At 48.5% G+C, this 21562-nt stretch overlaps 1 protein-coding gene across 1 annotated transcript in view; it reads right to left on the bottom strand.

Moving 5' to 3' along the window:
• The window catches only part of slc4a10b (solute carrier family 4 member 10b), a 37420-nt gene that overhangs the window by 10041 nt on the left and 5817 nt on the right, over positions 1-21562 (bottom strand). Inside the window, 7 exon segments of the mRNA XM_047046019.1 lie at positions 1828-2205; positions 3463-3538; positions 3590-3799; positions 3922-4082; positions 4828-4966; positions 8868-9017; positions 12492-12573. Of these exon segments, the coding sequence (XP_046901975.1) occupies positions 1828-2205; positions 3463-3538; positions 3590-3799; positions 3922-4082; positions 4828-4966; positions 8868-9017; positions 12492-12573 (1196 nt within the window).

Below are 21562 nucleotides of genomic sequence, written 5' to 3' on the forward strand. Positions count from 1 at the left end.
CCTGATTCAGATGAATGGTTGTTATCATGCTTCTGCAGGGCTTGATAATGACCCGTTCATGTCAGTCAGGTGTGTTGGTGAACTCCCTACAGGGAGGAAGAGGACTGAGGGGAGCAGGGCAGGGCAGAGGCTAGACTTCCCTGAGTAGGGTGGCCATCTATCTCACACTGGTCCTGAGACAGGGGGGTCGGGGGCAACCTCCCCCCTTCTCAAGGAAGCAGAGGGCGGAGCCTGAAGACGGAAGTGGGGGGGGGGGGGGGTTGCTGGTGGAGGATGAGGAGGGAGAGGGCTGGTGGAGGATGAGGAGGGAGAGGGCTGGTGGAGGATGAGGAGGGAGAGGGCTGGTGGAGGATGAGCAGGGAGAGGGCTGGTGGAGGATGAGCAGGGAGAGGGCTGGTGGAGGATGAGGAGGGAGAGGGCTGGTGGAGGATGAGGAGGGAGACGGCTGGTGGAGGATGAGGAGGGAGAGGGCTGGTGGAGGATGAGGAGGGAGAGGGCTGGTGGAGGATGAGGAGGGAGGGAGAGGGCTGGTGGAGGATGAGGAGGGAGAGGGCTGGTGGAGGATGAGGAGGGAGAGGGCTGGTGGAGGATGAGGAGGGAGAGGGCTGGTGGATGGGGATGAAGGTGAACAAAGCCTGTCCATTAAGGTTCCAGCCTAGCTTGTTGTCCTCAGAACACTGACTGATGCAAACCCAATAACTGTTTTTTGTTACTTGGCTAAATATACATTTTCAGTGTTTGATCCGTTGAATGAAAAGCAGGTGGAAGTCCTAAGCAACATATCGCTGGGAAAATAAGGAGAGACAGAAATAAAAAACATGCCTTGTGAAATTGGATTCAAACTCCACATTCAGTATCAAACCAATGTGCAGAGGCTCTAATCTACAAGCAAGCTGCAGAGGTAGCAGCTGTCCATGAAGAATCACCCTGACAACACCTTTCCATGCAGCAGTGTCTACACTGAGTGGGATTCTGCCTCCACATACTCAGTGAAGGTGATACTTCAGTTATTGTATTTTTGTTTCTGCAGTTCAATCTGGTGCTTGTAGGGTCAGCAGCATGATAGAACAGTGTTTCCACCACTAAAGTGGTCTGTTAAAACACTGTGCTTTTGTTAAAACACTGTGCTTCTGTTAAAACACTGTGCTTCTGTTAACACACTGTGCTTCTGTTAAAACACTGTGCTTCTGTTAAAACACTGTGCTTCTGTTAAAACACTGTGCTTCTGTTTAAACACTGTGCTTCTGTTAACACTGTGCTTCTGTTAAAACACTGTGCTTCTGTTAAAACACTGTGCTTCTGTTTAAACACTGTGCTTCTGTTAACACTGTGCTTCTGTTTAAACACTGTGCTTCTGTTTAAACACTGTGCTTCTGTTAAAACACTGTGCTTCTGTTAACACTGTGCTTCTGTTAAAACACTGTGCTTCTGTTTAAACACTGTGCTTCTGTTTAAACACTGTGCTTCTGTTAACACTGTGCTTCTGTTTAAACACTGTGCTTCTGTTAAAACACTGTGCTTCTGTTAACACTGTGCTTCTGTTAACACTGTGCTTCTGTTTAAACACTGTGCTTCTGTTAAAACACTGTGCTTCTGTTAACACTGTGCTTCTGTTAAAACACTGTCTGGTGTTCTTCATGTCTTAATAAACTTGTGGAATGCTGGCAAATGTAGCTTCCGAAACATAATTCCAGTAAAATGTGCGGGAGATGAGACCTCTGTTTCTACACTTGAATAAACATGCCATTCTCTGTCATGTTCATTTGCTGCTGATAGGCAGATATTAGCTTCACTTTGTAACCCTCCCTGGTGATGGTGTAACTGTACCTGGTGATGGTGTAACTGTCCCTGGTGATGGTGTAACCCTCCCTGGTGATGGTGTAACTGTCCCTGGTGATGGTGTAACCCTCCCTGGTGATGGTGTAACTGTCCCTGGTGATGGTGTAACCCTCCCTGGTGATGGTGTAACTGTCCCTGGTGATAGTGTAACCCTCCCTGGTGATGGTGTAACTGTCCCTGGTGATGGTGTAACCCTCCCTGGTGATGGTGTAACTGTCCCTGGTGATGGTGTAACTGTACCTGGTGATGGTGTAACTGTCCCTGGTGATGGTGTAACCCTCCCTGGTGATGGTGTAACTGTCCCTGGTGATGGTGTAACCCTCCCTGGTGATGGTGTAACTGTCCCTGGTGATGGTGTAACCTTCCCTGGTGATGGTGTATCCCTTTGTATCAAAGGCTGTGTGTATGATTCCTCTTGGTTCCACATACACACTAAATCTGACTGACTGACTGGCTGACTTTCAGCACTGTATTTTCTTATCAAATCTTATCAAAAACATCTCCTCCATTCACTATCTATAATTGAAATATTGATTGGATTACCACCTTCATAAATTATGTTTTAGGAAGTACTAGCAGAGAAAGGCTGTCAAGGGTTAAGTTGCCTGGATCTGGCTTCTCCTCCTCCTCCTCCTTCTGGGATCTGGGGGGCGGAGGGGCGGGAGGGGGGTGGGTGGAGGATGGTGGGAGTGGAGAGGAGATGGAGGTCCGCTGGGGGCAGCAGAGCCATGGGGAGCAGGAGTCCACCTGGATGTCACTAGCCATGAACCTGCCCCACAGGGAGCTCCTTACAGGACAGAGAGATGGACCGCCTGCTAGACACACACACACACACACACAGATACACACACACAGATACACACACACACACAGATACACACACACACAGATACACACACACACAGATACACACACACACGGATACACACACACAGATACACACACACACAGATACATACACACAGATACACACACATACAGATACACACAAAAACACAGAGATACACACACATCCATACACTCACGCAGAGATATACACACATGCACACCCTCTCATACACACACACGCACAAACACAGATACACACACACATAACAACACACACTCACACATGCTCACACACACGAGGAGACAAGAAAAGAGAAACAGACTGAGACAGTGAAAAGGAGGTGACACATGGATGATGTCTAGCCCTTGGCTGTGACCTCCACTCTGAGGCAGCTGGGTCATCTCTGTAGGTAAGCCTCAGACACCACAGACAGTACACGCCACACACTGACACGACACTAACACCTGACACAGGTTCTCTACATGTTGAACACTCAACTCATTTCACATCCCCAGCCCTCTTCCTTGGTAACCCTACAGCTGCAGCATGCAGCAGGGAGCTGTTTATGTTGCTGTATGTCTATGTTGATATAGGTTGATATAGGTCTATGGGGTCTATGGGGGATATAGGTCTATGTTGCTGTATGTTGGGGAGTCAGGTTGGGGAGTCAGGTGGCTGAGCGGTGAGGGAATCGGGCTAGTAATCTAAAGGTTGCCAGATCGATTCCCGGCCGTGCCAAATGCTGTTGTGTCCTCCACTTCACCCTACTTCGGGGGGAATGTCCCTGTACTTACTGTAAGTCACTCTGGATGGTCTGTGGTGCTGTAGGTCTATGTTGCTGTAGGTGTGTGGTGCTGTAGGTCTGTGGTGCTGTATAGTCTATGTTGCTGTATAGTCTATGTTGCTGTAGGTCTGTGGTGCTGTAGGTCTGTGACTAACCATTCTTGTCGGTGCTGTGGGGCTCCTCCGGCTGCTTGCGGCCCATGTCAGCGAAGGATCGCACGATGGGGATGCGGTTAGCCAGCTTCTTCTGGTTCTGGTGGTGGTGCTGCAGGAGCAGAGCCTCCCTCACTCTCCTCCTCAGCACCTCCCCCAGGGGACTCAGCGCCTCCTGCTGGTCCAGCACCATGTCTGCACACAGGGACACACACAGTCACAGATACACACAATGTAAGGTATCAGGCTAGTGCCAGTGTGTTCCAGTGTGTTCCAGTGTGTCTCCTTTGTGTCTCCACTGTCCAGGGCTGCAGTACCTATGACCTCCTCCAGGGAGCCGGCCCTCATGTCCAGCAGCACGGTGCCGTTGATGATGCAGCTGCGCAGCTCAAACAGGCTGTGGAGGGAGAGCGTGGCCACGTAGGGCTTACTCCACCTCTCTCCTCCGTCCTCCACGTCCTCCTCGAACTTCAGCCACCTGCAGCAGCAGACACAGGGCCAGGCTGTCAGACAGGGGGCAGGGGATTCATGCACAAACACACAAACAGGGACTCTACAATGGGGGCAGATCAGCTCATGACTTCTTGGACGTAGTCCTGTCTGTCTACGTGTGTTCTGGGCAGTGTGGCAGCAGGGTGCACCTGGTCCACACATCGCTGGGTCATGGCTCCAGAGCGAACAGCTCCAATCTGTCTGCTGCTGTCTGGTTTCCTTGCTGGTTCAAGCTGGCTGGCTCTGCCCGTGCTGCAGTGCTTATTAGTTAGGCTTTATTTAGCCAGACCGGATGGTTACATAACAAGCCTTCTTTATGTAATTTTAACCCTTTCAGGTAACACACGCTTCTCTTTATGAATCATCTTCACTCTCATATTTCACTGTAGCGTAACAGAAAGGAAGTGTTGTGTGTTAGTTTAACTGTCATAACAAAACTGGCCCAACCTCTGACGTTTTTCCTTCGTAATAATTAGTTAGCTGTGTAAATGATAATTATGTTGTCTCTGTCTGTTTATGAACCTCACATGGTGGGTTCTCTATTCTCTGTGAACATCAAAAAAATCAAAAGGTGTTGTTCGCTCATGCAAAGTGGGAAGAGCATTTCCAACCCCCTATAACCTGAACCTGTATTAGTTAGACTAGAATCAGGAAGTGTTGCCACTGAAAAAAGGGCATGACATGAGGAGCCCTGATTGGCTTTTAGCGAGAGGTCCAACATGGCGTCCGACCTGGCGGTTTCCCTCCACTCCGCCTCCTCTCCCTCTCGCAGGCAGATCTCGTCCAGCTCGGTGAACAGGTCGTGGGGGAGGTGCTCCTCGTCGTCGTCCTCCATGCCCAGGAGGAACTGCACCCGCTGGGACGGCGTGTCTGGGGCACAGAGACACACGCACATGGGTCTCATCCAGCCTCGTCGCACGTTGATGAGGTCATAAGGACATGGCACACTTCTGGCAGTATGTGAGCTGCTATTGGCTAAACCCTCAATTACCAAAATCCATAAAATCCTAGATATACGGAACCATGCAAAGTCTTAGGCACACGTTTTTTTTTTTAAGTAAAACAAAAATGCTTTGAGAAATGATGAAATGAAAATACTTTTATACTTCCGCACAAATATAGAACACAAAAATGTTGTAACACCAGAGCCTGTTTAAGGACAGCCTGCCCACTCCCTATTAAGCCCCATTGTACCGAATATTGTTGCAGTTCCACCAGAGTTCCACTGGGAGTGATCGCGGTCGAGTGCAAAATGAATGAGAGTCTATGGAGCTAAACGGCTACATTTGTCTCTTTCGCCTGATTGTCGTTGAGAAATCTCAGATTTGATTGTAGTTTTTGCTTGTTCAACCTGGATTACAGGTCAAAAGTTGAATGAACGAGTACTTATGTCCTTTCGGTTTCTTAAAGGGTGAGTCGTTGTTGCCCATAACACGCTAGCATTCTGCTAACGAAAGCTCATTGGTTAGTGAAGGACTGACTACGACCAATGATCCCCCTTGATGGCATCCGAAGCAAAACCAGAATGTCAGAGCATTAGCAACATTAGCAACAACATAAGCAAGCCAAAACTCTTTCTAGCATGTGTATTGACAGGGAGAGCCTAACCTGTCAGCTGTGTTGTCGATGCGTCAAGAGAAAAGTGGAAGTAACCAGAGCTTGCCGTCAAGCATTAGCTCTGGTCGTACGATGTCTATGACGTCAATTATATTTTCAAAGGCTTTTTAGAACGAAAAGGCGACTTCAAAAAAAAATTACACCCAGCGGTGTGTATTTTCTTTGCCTCCCCTTTCGAATTCAGAAAATTATATCCTGAGAAAAGTGGATTTTGAGGGGTTCCGCTCCATAGACCTCCATTCATTCTGCACTCGACCGTTAGCGCCCTCATATGGAACTTGGGTGGAACTGCAACCAGTTCAGAACCCGGAAGTTTCCCGAGAGTGGGAGTTCTCCCTTTATTAGACATTTTCTGGTAATCGTAATGTGACTCCCTGTTAACAATTGTGATCAGTGCATCATTAAGTACTTTCTGAGTTATGTATTAACTGATGATGATTCATGCATTAGTTAATGGATTAATGAATGCTAATTAATGCACCCTTATTGTAAAGTGTTACCCAAAAAGTATAATATTTCCATAAGACAATATATACGTAAACATGTCTTTGGCATCTTTTGCACAGTAGCATCATAACTGTAATATCATAAAGAATCATCTGTGCTCACACAAAAGGCCGATAGTGACTCTTCGATGTTCTTACTCGATTCCAAACAAACATTCTACAGTTTAGCTGCCGCTTAGTTTTTCTCAATTGGTTTGGCTCATTTCACGAAACAGAAATGACATTCTCAAAACAACACGTGCAAACCTCCAAACCGCTTGGCACTTGTTCACAACAGATTGGAATTGTTCATTCCTTTAATCAAATTGCAATTGTATTAGCACATCCTTGTAAATGACAAGTGCAATTGCCTACAGTTTGCACACATTTCAAATGATTTTGCACATCTTTGAAATGGTTAGGTATAATTGCCTTCAATTAGGCCAACTATCAATTGAAAATATCTTGCTGGTCTAAACTGAATGTTGTTTCTCAGTCAAGTGGTTGTTCTCTGCAAAACATATTGGCATAATTTCCTTGTGTACATCATCACCTGCACAATAGTTCACTCCACTGTCAAAGTCTTTCAGGCACATAATACCATGAAAAACATCATGGTATATACTGTAATATGGATCTCTTGGATCATCTGCTTACAGTCATTGTCAGGTGCAACTAGAACTTTACCAAACAAGGGGACACATCCGATCACCAATCACACAGTAAGTTTAGTTAGCTGACAGGAGCTATCCAGGAGTATAAATCCTTCCATCAAATATTTAGAGCCTGTCCCAGGCCAACTCGGGGGAAACATCACTGTTTGTGCTGCCATTTCAGAGAATGGTGTAGTCACCCACATTCCCAGTCTTGGCCCATACAATACTCAGACACTCCTGGTGTCCTTGGACCGCCTGCACTCCGATCTTATCCCTCTACATGAGACCACTTTCTTACATTTGTCATTGTGTGAGACAATGTAAGCTTCCACCGTCACCCACTCATCAGGATTCACTGCCCATCAAAGAATGCTGATGGTGCTCATATCACCTGACTCCCCATTCCTTAGTCCTATCCAGGAGGTTTTTTCTGCATGGAGGTGGAGGGTTTATGAGCATCGGGTTCAAAACCAGAGCTCCCTGCTCCAGACAATGGATGCTGCTTGTAATGATGTCACGGCAGATCAGTGTAGGGGATTGTTGCGGCATGAACAACAATTCTTCCCCTGTTGCATCGTAAGGGAGAACATCAGATATGATGTCAATGAAATTTGTGGCCAGACAAACAGTGAGGACGACAACTAGTGAAACTCCAGCTTTGAAATGCCATGAACTGCACCCTCTGCAACTCTGACTAGGAAGGGGTCAGATGCCTGAAAAGTACCGTGGTTACTCATACTAGTCCCCTCAGTGTACAATAGGAATCATTTGATGCTGGGATATACAGAACAGACAATAGAGGAGGTGCATTTCATGCCGGGCTTACTGTAATGCACCCCCTGCTAACTCTGACTAGGAAAGTGTCACTTGCCTGAAACTTACTGTGGTTACTCATACTACTAGTGTAGGTTATACATAATGTTAGTTTTGATGTGCTTATTGTATGAAAGTATATTGTGCTGTACACATTTCCTGTAACAGTAACCATGATGTATGGCAATTACAGTAACAATTTCCATGGCAGTGTAAGTGCAATATGTGATGTGAAACCTTGTAGGCTACTCTTGAATTACTGTAATCTTTTTTCTGTTTGATACACATTTACATTTGACATGTATTCATTTAGCAGACGCTTTTATCCAAAGCGACTTCCAAGAGACAGCTTTACAAAAGTGCATAGGTCAATGATCCTAAACAACGAGATAGCCCCAAAAACATTGTTGTTAGCCAAAACATTAAGGGTTTTTCACAATGTATGCTTCATGTTTTGGCTACCCGAAATGTTTGGGGCTATCGCGTTGTTACTGTATGATACAGTAAGTGACCTATGCACTCTTGTAAAGCTCTCTTGGAAGTCGCTTTGGATAAAAGCATCTGCTAAATGAATAAATGTAAATGTAGATTGAGACACATTGTATTCTGGAAAGAAAACATCTACTACAGTAACTGTAGCACAGTGCACATAAGGGATATTTCTAAGGTTCACTGCCATACTGACAAAACATCTAAACATTTTGACCTGCAGTGTTTACACAATGCCAAAGGGACTTTTCATTTTGGGGGCACTGACTATTTGTATGAGAAAAGGATTTAGTTTTGACTGATAAGTTGTCTGTTTTAGGAAAGAGATTACCCTTTGCAGGTGTTCCATGGTGTTTTGCTGAACCATCTGGGTTATTTTGGCAAACGTATTTAAAGGTTTGAGTATGTTCTCTTTTTTCTCGAGAGATGAGCCAAAGCAATCGAGAAGGAACTTTTCATTTTGGGGGCACTGACTATTTATATGAGAAAATAATTTAGTTTTGAAGCATGAGTTAACTGTTTTGGGTGAGATATGATCTTTTGAAGGTGATCTATGTAGTTGTGCTGAACCATATAGGCTATTTTGCTAAATGCACGTGGAGCTTTGAGAATGTAATTTCTGTTTCAAGAATTGAGCCAAACCAATTGAGAAAAACTGTAACGTAGCCAGGTGATCTCCTATTGGCCAAGGTCAGGGCTGGCCTCACTCACCATTGGACGGGGACTCCCTCCCCTCCGCCAGGGTGGGGTCCCTCTCCTTGCTTCTCTTCCTGTGTCGGTGGCCATGGTGTCTGTGGCCGTGCCTGCGGTGACTCCGTCGGCCTGTGGGCACGTGCACCCCGATGTAGAGCGTCCTGTGATCTGGGGACACACAACAATCATGACGACAGGTCACTAGTTAGTCAGTACCTGAGGCCTTCATGCCTGGTCTGTTGAAGGGTGATAGCTACTGTACTCCACACCTACATATCTTCTATACTGAAGCGATGACGTGTTCAACGCTTTTACCCATAACGTTGTTCTTCATGGGCTCTGAACAGAAGCCCAGAGACACATCTGTCATGGACAACTTCATCCCTCCTAATGCATCTGAAAGGCTGGGAACACAGAGCCCCAAAACACAGACCAACTTTCAAATGAGCTTCCAAGGACTCGACTGTTTTGGCTTGCCTCCCATCGGCCTACAGATGGATCATTCCTTTACGACACATAAAATAGTAATATTTTGCTGTGAATATTCTGGATCTTTATTGACACATTTTTGAAGCACGTTGTGAATCCATCTGTATCAGTGGTCAGTGGCAGACAGACAGACAGGCTGACAGACAGACACGCAGACAGACAGACAGACATACAGGCAGACAGACTGACTGACAGGCAGACAGACAGACAGGCTGACAGACAGAAAGGCTGACAGACAGACAGGCAGACAGGCAGACAGACAGGCAGACAGACAGGCTGACAGGCAGACAGACAGACAGACAGACAGACAGACAGACAGACAGACAGACAGACTGACAGGCAGACAGACAGACAGACAGACAGACAGACAGACAGACAGACAGACAGACAGACAGGCTGACAGACAGAAAGGCTGACAGACAGACAGGCAGACAGACAGGCTGACAGACAGAAAGGCTGACAGGCAGACAGACTGACAGGCAGACAGGCAGACTGACATGCAGACAGACAGACAGGCAGACAGACAGGCTGACAGACAGAAAGGCTGACAGGCAGACAGACTGACAGGCAGACAGGCAGACTGACATGCAAACAGACAGACAGACAGACAGACAGACAGAAAGGCTGACAGGCAGACAGACTGACAGGCAGACAGACATACTGACATGCAGACAGACAGACAGATAGACAGGCTAACTGAATCCCAAGCTTCACCATCAGCTGGTTTAATAGTGACTTTTCTGCTGTGCAATCATGGGCATCTTTGTCTCGTAAATAGACATTAAATTAGTTGAGAATAAAGACCTTAAAAGCAGAGCATTAATGATCAATAACGACTATTATACATCATATATTTCACATGTCAGGCTGTGCATGATTCTGAGTGTGCATGCGTGTATGTAAACAAAAGTGTGTGTGTGTGTGTGTGTGTGTGAGAGCACTCAGCCCTTATTACACAGGAGCTCTGATCTGTTCCTGTCACGGTTCACTGTCCAGGAGGATTAAGATGAACCACGTTACATTGAATACTCCTGAACACCCTGTCACCCTGTCACCATGACACCCACAACTACACAATACACTCCTCTTACCCCACCTGGGCATTCGACCCCTGAACTCCCTCCAACCTAGAACTCACACAGCAACACTTTACATTAAGGTTACGCTGACTATCATGGAACTATATAGCAATATATTTAATTAAGATCACCATCAGACTACCATATCAGTTCCAATCATGATACTATAGTTATTGCTATGTACAGTTACATGGTAGTTGATGCAAGCTTAGTGTAAAGTGTTGCCATGTAGTTACATAGACGACTATGCCGTACTTACAGTAAACTGTAAAGGCCAATAATAATAATGTATTACTGTAATTTAGCAGACTCTTTTATCCAAAGTGACAAACAGGGAGGTTTGAACCAGAGACCTCTTGGTCTGAAATCAAATGCTTTGCCACTGAGGGGGGCTGGCCTTAGGGGGGCCACTGAGGGGGGCTGGCCTTAGGGGGGCCACTGAGGGGGGGCTGGCCTTAGGGGGGCCACTGAGCGGGGCTGGCCCTAGGGGGGCGACTGAGCGGGGCCGGCCTTAGGGGGGCCACTGAGGGTGCCACTGAGCAGGGCCTGCCCTAGGGGGGCCACTGAGCAGGGCCGGCCCTAGGGGGGCCACTGAGCAGGGCCTGCCCTAGGGGGGCCACTGAGCAGGGCCTGCCCTAGGGGGGCCACTGAGCAGGGCCTGCCCTAGGGGGGGCCACTGAGCAGGGCTGGCCCTAGGGGGGCCACTGAGCAGGGCCGGCCCTAGGGGGGCCACTGAGCGGGTCTGGCCCTAGGGGCTGGTCCTAGGGGGCCTCAGGGTTTTGGGGGCACTAAACATGTATAGGGCCCTTTTGACTGGCATTGTTTTCTTTGGGAGGGGTCCTGCCACTGAGCTATACTAATGCTATTCTTAGCTGCTATGCTTAATCCTTTGATTCCTACAGAACATGTACTGTAATATTGAGTGTATGTTGATCCAATGTACAGTCCTGTGCTGTTGCTGTTTTTGCAGTTAAGTATCAGTGCCCTGGCTGACCGCTGACTGGGCCTCCCTCGACGGCCCTCCCACTCTCTCTCTGTCTCTGTCTCTCTCCCTCCCTCTCTCCTCCCACTCTCTCCCTGTCTCTGTCTCTCTCCCTCCCTCTCTCTCTCTCTCTCTCTCTCTCTCTCTCTCTGTCTCTGTCTCTGTCTCTCTCCCTCCCTCTCTCCTCCCACTCTCTCCCTGTCTCTGTCTCTGTCTCTCTCCCTCCCTCTCTCCTCCCACTCTCTCCCTGTCTCTGTCTCTGTCTCTCTCCCTCCCTCTCTCCTCCCACTCTCTCCCTGTCTCTGTCTCTCTCCCTCCCTCCCTCTCTCCTCCCACTCTCTCCCTCCCTCTCTCTCTCTCTCTCCCTCCCTCTCTCTCTCTCTCTCTCTCTCTCTCTCTCTCTCTCTCTCTCTCTCTCTCTCTCTCTCTCTCTCTCTCTCTCTCCCCTGTCTCTGTCTCTGTCTCTCTCTCTCCCTCTCTCCTCCCACTCTCTCCCTGTCTCTGTCTCTGTCTCTCTCCCTCCCTCTCTCCTCCCACTCTCTCCCTGTCTCTGTCTCTGTCTCTCTCCCTCCCTCTCTCCTCCCACTCTCTCCCTGTCTCTGTCTCTCTCCCTCCCTCTCTCCTCCCACTCTCTCCCTGTCTCTGTCTCTCTCCCTCCCTCTCTCTCTCTCTCTCTCTCTCTCTCTCTCTCTCTCTCTCTCCTCCCACTCTCTCCCTGTCAGACATGTCCCCTGCTGCCTCCCACTCTCTTCCTGTCTCCAGGGGTGCTCTCTCACTCTCTGTCTCACTGTGTGGGGGGTGAAGGGTGCCTTGCTCACAGGGGAGTTGGAGGGTTAGGGTGGGTTGTATCTAGGGATGTTTTTGTTTCATTTCTTAGGTTGGTCTGGAAATTTAACTTTTCAATTCAATGGGCTTTGTTTGGGCCTCAATTCAATGGGCTTTGTTTGGGCCTCCCCCCCTCCCCTCCCCTCATCTCCTCCTCTCATCTCCCCTCCCCCCCCTCCCCTCCCCTCCCCTCATCTCCTCCTCTCATCTCCCCTCCCCCTTCTCCTCCTCCCCCCTCTCCGCCTCACCCCCCCCCACCCCCCTTACCTTCCAGTTCCTCCTGCTCGAAGTTGGTCTTCAGCATTGAGCGAGTTCCTCCTCGGTCCAGCACTGCCTCCTCCTCATTCTCCTGGGGAACAGAGACACACACAGGCACACACATGGGCATCGTCTGGTAACACAACTGTCAGGGTTCGAATTCTACAGACACACATGTAGATGAGCTGATAAAGCATGAATATTTTAGGGCTACAGCGAGTGACCTTTGGATTGTTCCCCCTTGCGGACGTAGAGAATAAACACAATATCCCACATATCCGTTCCCATGGAAACTAGTTATAGCAAGGGCCATTATATTGGAGAGGCCATGCTGTCAGCAGAGCAGCTATAAAAGAGCTTTACAAGAGCTCTCTAAATCAAATCAACAACTTAAGCTGGAGGTTAGTGGTGCTGGATCTCCATGTTCACTGGTCCTGCAGCCCATCTACAGATCTTAGGCTGTGATGTCATCAGTAACAAAGCACAGATACATTGTTTCTGTACTTACAGTAAAAACATGTTTCAGGTGTCAGTAATTTACTTCACTATAGATTTTTCACTGTTGCTATGCTGTTGTGTTATTACACTGTTGTTATACTGTTATCACACTATCAAACTGTGTAGTTAATACAGTGTTCTTACATTGTTGTAACACTGTTGTTATGCTGTTGTTATTATGCAGAGATGGGAAGTAACGAAGTACAAATACTTTGTCACTGTACTGAAGTAGATTCTTCTGGTATCAGTACTTCACTATGTTTCTGACAGCCTTTTACTAAAACACTAAAACAGGTAGTAATGATGACTACTTTTTAGTCCACACTTCTTTACTTTAACTTGAGTGAAAAAGTGTTGTCTGTACTTAGTATAGATAGTATCTTCTACTTCTACTTGAGTGAAAGATGCATGTACTTTTGCCCTCTCTGGTCATGAACATATGCGAGGATGTGATGTGTGTGTTACTATAAAACTGCGATCTCCGTCTGTGTGCATAGCTAAGTCCCAGAGAAAGGAGCTCATGATGTTTCACAGTACATTCTACTGTTTCTAAGCTCACGACAGCTGGTAACTAAGACCAACGAGACAATCTGATGAATAATTACTCCCAGGAAGATACACAAAAAGCACTCGAGACACATCATCCAGCCATAAACATGCCCTATGACCAACCATGATGGACAATGTGACGTGTCGGGCCCCAGTAAAGGTATAAAAGATACCAACTAAAAGAGAGACCAGTTTGTGAGTGGAGGCATCTCTCATATTAGGGCAGAGGAAGTACCACAGTGTTAACGCAGAAAGAGATCATTATCCCGGGATAAGGGCATGGTTGAGATTGGGAGGATATTGACCTCAAAAAACATCATTAGTGACACACAGTGGTGGAATAGTCTGGAATTACTACCCCTTCCACACCCCTGCTTCTGAACTGCATCACATACAATCACACAAACGCACACGCACACAAACAAACAAACTTACAAACACACACAAGCACACACACAAACACACACACAAACACACACTCTCCTCAGTACACTAAATTGTTCTCTTCCTCCCACAGTGAACAGGCCTGTGCTGCAGTTCCTCTCACAGTGAACAGGCCTGTGCTGCAGTTCCTCTCACAGTGAACAGGCCTGTGCTGCAGTTCCTCTTCCTCTCACAGTGAACAGGCCTGTGCTGCAGTTCCTCTTCCTCTCACAGTGAACAGGCCTGTGCTGCAGTTCCTCTCACAGTGAACAGGCCTGTGCTGCAGTTCCTCTTCCTCCCACAGTGATCAGGCCTGTGCTGCAGCTGTCAAATATCTGGCACCTCACTACCTAGAGGGAGGCTGGTGCTGGAACGTGTCAGTCAGATGGGTGGTGATGAGAGGATTAGACCTATTCTGCTGCCTCTGCTGCCCCTGCTGCTCCCAAATCCTCTGCTGCCTCTGCTGCCTCTGCTGCCTCTGCTAACTCTTCTGCTCCCGCTGCCTCTGCTGCCTCTGCTGCTCCTGCTGCCCCTGCTGCCTCTGCTCCCTCTGCTGCCTCTGCTGCCTCTGCTGCCCCCGCTGCTCCCGCTGCCTCTGCTGCCCCTGCTGCCCCTGCTGCCCCTGCTGCCCCCGCTGCTCCCGCTGCCTCTGCTTCCCCTGCTGCCCCTGCTGCCCCCGCTGCTCCCGCTGCCTCTGCTGCCTCTGCTGCCCCCGCTGCTCGTTGGTGTAAACACCAGATGTTGGTGTTTACAGTAATAGATGGGTTTACATGATATCCACAAGTCTAATTCTAAGAATAAAGATCTTTCTCCTAATTCTGACCATGGCTCTTGTTTCCTGTGCATGCAGATGCCAGGGAAGTGGGGATTGGAACCAGCAGATTCCCTGCTGACAGCATCATTACTGTGGTCGCACTTTTGCTTTGTTGCTTTATTTCTGGGTTGTCTCAAGAACTAGGAGCAACACGATTTCAAGGGCAAAACATGATGACGTGTGACATGATGACGTAAGTATCCATTTGCTATATTGCTTTCCAGCTCACATACGGATCAACCACACATTGTGCAACTGTACTGTACATACAGTGAGTACTTTAACTAATACAAACGACTAGAGACAGGCTGTGCATATCTGCATCCAGGCTGTGCGTAGCTACATCCAGGCTGTGCATCCAGGCTGTGCGTAGCTGCATCCAGGCTGTGCATCCAGGCTGTGCGTAGCTGCATCCAGGCTGTGCATCCAGGCTGTGCATAGCTACATCCAGGCTGTGCGTAGCTGCATCCAGGCTGAACATTCAGGCTGTGCGTAGCTACATCCAGGCTGTGCGTAGCTGCATTCAGGCTGTGCATCCAGGCTGTGCGTAGCTGCATCCAGGCTGTGCATCCAGGCTGTGCATAGCTACATCCAGGCTGTGCGTAGCTGCATCCAGGCTGAACATTCAGGCTGTGCGTAGCTACATCCAGGCTGTGCGTAGCTGCATTCAGGCTGTGCATCCAGGCTGTGCGTAGCTACATCCAGGCTGTGCATAGCTACATCCAGGCTGTGCATCCAGGCTGTGCGTAGCTACATCCAGGCTGTGCGTAGCTACATCCAGGCTGTGCGTAGATGCATCCAGGCTGTGCGTAGCTACATCCAGGCTGTGCATAGCTACATCCAGGCTGTGCATCCAGGCTGTGCATCCAGGCTGTGCGTAGCTACATCCAGGCTGTGCGTAGCTGCATCCAGGCTGTGCATCCAGGCTGTGCATAAAGGCTGTGCATCCAGGCTGTGCATCCAGGCTGTGCATCCAGGCTGTGCATAGCTGCATCCAGGCTGTGCATCCAGGCTGTGCGTAGCTACATCCAGGCTGTGCATAGCTACATCCAGGCCAGGATGGTGTTCTGGTTAGAGGCATGTTACTCACGGTAGGGACAGACCTGACAGACATGCACACTAAGTGACTCATCCCAGCTATGTATCTCTCACTCTGTATCTACAGTGCTGGACCTGCAGTCACATCCGCTAGCATGCTTAGAAGAACATGTGAGGGGGAGGATATGGGATCCCAGGAGAGGAGGCTGGAGGAGAGGGGAAGGAGGGAGGGAGCATGTGCACGTCACCGGAACCCAACCCAGAGACAGTTTGTTTATCCTGTAAAAGGTACACAGGAAGACTGAAGGGCACCTTCCAGAAGGGAGAGCAAACAGGAGGGGAGGGGAGGGGAGGGGAGGGGAGGGGAGGGGAGGGGAGGGGAGGGGAGGGGAGGGGAGGGGAGGGGAGGGGAGGGGAGGGGAGGGGAGGGGAGGGGAGGGGAGGGGAGGGGAGTGATATGATTATGTACTCTAATATCCTTGTTATGAAAAGTCTGCTTTTCTTCTCGAAAAAGTGTGTTCCATCAATGTTCCCTTGCAAGGTTGTTTAGGAGTCAAATGTGGTAAGGAGAATGTTCTATGGGAAACAGCAGTTTTCCTTCCGCACAGGGCTATCTCGTGTTTTGGGAAGATAAAGTAGCACCTAGTCCATTTCTTGGGTAACGGGGAAGCCAATAAAAGGTTAGGAGATGTTGAAAACCGGATCTAGGTGTGCGTGTAAAGCAATAGTCTGGAGAATAAGATAAAGAAGGGGGGATTCACAAGGCATACACATCCTGTGATCAAACTGAAGATGTGAGCTCTGATACTTTCTGTATCCTGCTTGAAGCTTCAATAAACAATCGGTACGTTGATTTCAAATAGATTCTCAACTTCTCTACAAACTTCTGATCCGTACTGCTGAAATTGCCTCTGCACATTCAACAGCGAGCTTTTGTTAAATAGAACCTTCATCCACTAAATATGTAAACATGCATTTAATCTCCATGTAGCATAATCTCCTTATGCTTGCTCTTCTGGACATAAGACTCCTAAATCATGCCTGTGTTCCACTCTGCATGGACCTGGCACACAACATGCCAAGACATGCAGGAACCTAGAACATGTCCTGGATTGGCCTTTTTATAGGTTTTAAAGCAAAGCGGAACTGTTTCCTTGAGAGCAATAGAATAATGTATGAGTGGGAATCACTGTACGTGATGTAACCCGTGACGACCGGAAGGAGAGTCACACGGAAGCAGGAACTGTCAGTGACCCCACAACTCTGTCCACTTCCTGTCAGTGACCCCACAACTCTGTCCACTTCCTGTCAGTGACCCCACAACTCTGTCCACTTCCTGTCAGTGACCCCTCAACTCTGTCCTATTCCTGACCACTTTGCTGCAAGGTTTTCTTAAGGACAGCTGTGCTATGACCCCATTAGGGTCCTGCTCAGTTTACTGGGATCTTAACATGGGTGTGAGGAAGTACTGTGTGAGTGTGTGTGTGTGTGTGTGTGTGTGTGTGTGTGTGTGTGTATGTGTGTGTGTGTGTGTATGTGTGTGTGTGTGTATGTGTGTATGTGTGTGTGTGTGTGTGTATGTGTGTGTGTGTGTATGTGTGTGTATGTGTGTGTGTGTGTGTGTGTGTGTGTGTGTGTGTGTGTGTGTGTGTGTGGTCATGGTTAGCGTACATAAGGGATTTGTTTCACAGTTTCACTGCACCAATGCAGCTTTAAATCAAGAGGTATCTATAGACTGAGAGTACCGGGATGAATGAAATGAGCACACCCAATCACCCAATGAATACTCGTTTCGGAGGAGCCTGTGACTCTAGTTCCTGCTGCAAGGTTGCAACAACATAGAGAGAATACTGGCCCACTGAACTGCAAACTCTGTGTCAAATTACTGAAGCTAAAGAACGTGCAAAACTAATTTGTAGGACATCTTAACAGTGGAACCAAATCTAATCTGCTCCCGAGTTCATACTTCCCATTAAGATAGTCAGACACTGACAGATCAAATCTACTTAGCGAACAAAAATGCATCGACTAAAAGCCAGCGCTGCATAAGCCAAACAAAGTGTGCAAGCTCTTCTGTGCTGGAGAGAATGTGCTGCTTCACCCCCAGTCTGACCTGGACACCCAGGCAACTCTGCGGGTAAAGTGCACAGCACAGGGGTTCGAATCCGGCCCGGACCCTTTGCTGTATGCCTCTCTCTCTCTCTCTCTCTCTCTCTCTCTCTCTCTCTCTCTCTCCCTCTCTCCCTCTCTGTCTCTATTAAACTGTACTATTCAATAGTACAGTTGAGCATGAAAATTCTTAAATACATATTTGTATAACTACCAGACTCTTAACCTGACGTTGTCATACTCATAATTCTAGTCAGAATATGAGTCTGAAAACTCTCCGTTGGGCTTTGACTACGGGGCGTGTTTCAACCAAACTCGTAAAACAAATGCCTCTTTGCTCAATTGGATAGACCTACAACCAATCAGAGCAACTTAATATGTTGTTTGTAGAAAACGAATTCAACCCAAGCTCTTTCGTGACGTTGTTGATTACGTTACTGTTGATCATCTGTCCATCATTGTATAAAGCCCGCCTTGGCAATTTCATTGGTCCGTCCCGATTCTGGTTTTCTGTAGTTGTCCCCAATACGAGACCCTCCAGACCCAACTTCCCGACCCAATTTTTTTGTGGGCGGGGAGAAGTTGGGCTGGCAGCCAGGCTACCTGACTACCTGTCTGAACCTCAAAATGAACACCTGGGACCCAACACACACTCCCTGCCTCAAGGACAGAGGGACAAAACACACACTCCCTGCCTCAAGGACACAGGGACACTACCTCTGTGAGCAGGGTCTCTCTGACACACTAGGAGAAAAAGACTGGTCTTGTTTCCTCAGTAGGTTAAGCAGTCATCGATCATCTCTCCATGGTGTTCTTCAGGTTCACGCCCTGACAGCTGGGAGATGACAGTGACATTGGAGGACACAGAGATCCTGCACAGCTGGGAGATGACAGTGACATTGGAGGACACAGAGACCCTGCACAGCTGCAGCAGCAGGCAGGTCAGAGCGGCTGACTGGGGCGCCACGCTGCTAATCTGGATCCTAATACACTGGAGGGGGATCATGGTCGCTGCCGGGATTAAACTACTGTCCACTGCACATATTCTGGCCACCAGAGTATCAACGCCATTAGACAGTGATTGAAATAAGCGGGGGGGGGGGGGGGGGGGGGGGGGAGGGGTGTTGGAGGACTGAAGAGGGCTAGGGTTAGGGCATGTTCTCCACTGGGGGGGGGGGGTTCTGATCTTTGTGGGTCCTTGGGCGTGTTAAAGGACAGGCGTGTTAAAGGACAGTCGTGTAAATCGATTCACCTGTCCATCTCTACAAGACAGGGTCTCGAACACTCCCTGTACTAGAGAGAGAGAGAGAGAGAGAGAGAGAGAGAGAGAGAGAGAGAGAGAGAGAGAGAGAGAGGCGGGGGGGGGGGGGATCTGCTGAGGTCCCCTGGTGGTATCCAGGGGTCTTGAACCAGTTTCCTTAGCTATTGCAGGTTAGTCTCTGGAGCCCAGGGGACCAAGCCTAGCTCCACCCATCCTGATACGCTGCACTGTTCCACCATGGTTTAAGAGATTAACTTGGTTATATGGATATATGAACAATGTGTTATGTTACAGATTGGATCTGTCTTGATCTGTGAAGGACAGAGTGGATCTGGCTATGAGGAGTCTGGGGCTCAGTCTCTGGGTAGCTCAACGATTCTAAAGCAGAGGCCTGTTGGATTAACAAGTGCAGTCCCAAGTGTTAATTGGATGATGGAAGACATTCTAGGTCCTGCCCCTGCAAATAGCAATCATCTATTTAGTGACATCATCACCACTAGAACCATCATGGAGACAAGTAACAACAGACAGAACACATATCCCCAAAATACACTGTACGTTGGTAAAATGCAAGCTAAATGTGAAGCCATGCACAACTATCACTCTGACTCAATGCCAGGCCTTTAATGCTGCAGAATGAATATGCCTGCATTTTTCTGGTTTCAGAGGGATCAATGGATGAGATCTGCAGAATATCCTCTAATCTCAATCAATGCTTTGCCCTTCTGTCTCTCTTGTTTGGTCTGACAGTACTGTGGAACGGTTGTCCACTGTACCTGAGGGTTCTGCTAGGCAAACTGAGCTCAGATGCTTCCAGAGATCATGCGCCATGTGGTTGTTATCATGTCTTTTGTCTTTGTCCTCTGTTCAGTAGTTATAATGTACCTAGTTATTATTCTGTCTGTAATCATTGTTCTGTGCTTCACCACTATCCTGCATCTAGTAAGTATCCTGCATACAGTCACAACAATGTATCCAGCAAGTGTCCTGTATCTAGTCATTATGTTGTATCTGATTGTAGTTCAGTTCTTTCCCCTGTATAGTCATGAAAACAACAGCTGTTTTAGTAAATTATAATACAGACAGAAACCAGAATGCCCCTGACCGTCACACGTCCTACACTTAAGCTTCAGTGTAGAAATATGTTTTTCTTTACCAGAGAGTGTCCCAGACTGAGTGAGGCCAGTCCTACCTGGGTGTTAAAGCGGCTGGCGTACAGGTCCATGCCTCCAGACTGCCTGACCTCTCCTGGCAGCGGTGTGTCCTCAGCTAGTTAGGTATGAGGCTGTACTGCAGCTCCTTGTAGCGCTGTGCCTCTGTCGGGATGCTCTCCGTGTGTGTGTCTGCAGAGAGCTCTGTCCTAACCCCTACTCACAGACACACACGCTGCCCGCGCCCGTGCCTCTGTCGGGATGCTCTCCGTGTGTGTGTCTGCAGAGAGCTCTGTCCTAACCCCTACTCACAGACACACACGCTGCCCGCGCCCGTGCCTCTGTCGGGATGCTCTCCGTGTGTGTGTCTGCAGAGAGCTCTGTCCTAACCCCTACTCACAGACACACACGCTGCCCGCGCCCGTGCCTCTGTCGGGATGCTCTCCGTGTGTGTGTCTGCAGAGAGCTCTGTCCTAACCCCTACTCACAGACACACACGCTGCCCGCGCCCGTTCACCCAAGCCTCGCTAGTTTTTTGTCTCTCACAACTGAGCATCCACTCCACTCGTGTGCCAATCCTGCGTGAGATTACAGCCGTGACATTACTGCAGCTCTCCAGCCTCTTATCTAAGTGAGGATGCTAAACCACTGTGTTTCTGCCCCCCCTCTTCTCTCTCTCTCTCTTTCTCTCTCTCTCTCTCTCTCTCTCTCTCTCTCTCTCTGCCTCTCTACCTCTCTCCCTCTCTCTCTCTCTCTCTCTCTGTCTAAATCTGCGTGCACCAGCAGCTTGCTCGCCCTCCCTGCAGCGCGGAGCATCATATCTCCCCTGGGGAATTTGGGGACATTTTAAACAGCTGCTGGCTGCCCTGCCAGATCCTCCTGCTCCGGAGCGACCTCGGACTCTTTTGATTGGAGCTTAGGTAAACCAATACCGATGATCCAATCACAAAGCATAGGTTTGAACACCTGAAAGATGACAGCTGTGCTGAGTTTGACAGATGCAGTGTCCAGGCACTGTACCACAACGCAGCAGCAATACCTTGTACTGATGTACTGCAGGTCAGTGATGATTGTTTTAATCTGTGAGATTAAGTGGGTCCCACTGTAAACATAAAAACACGCTTTATACAATTTACCACACTTCTGCGTGCGACCGCTGAGAATGGAGTGGCCACCTGAAACGACAATGTTCATGTCAGTGTCCAAGCCTCAGGGGGTCCCAGTGAGGGAGCCAGTA

Source organism: Hypomesus transpacificus, chromosome 23 (assembly GCF_021917145.1).
Source record: "Hypomesus transpacificus isolate Combined female chromosome 23, fHypTra1, whole genome shotgun sequence".
Lineage (NCBI taxonomy): Eukaryota > Metazoa > Chordata > Actinopteri > Osmeriformes > Osmeridae > Hypomesus > Hypomesus transpacificus.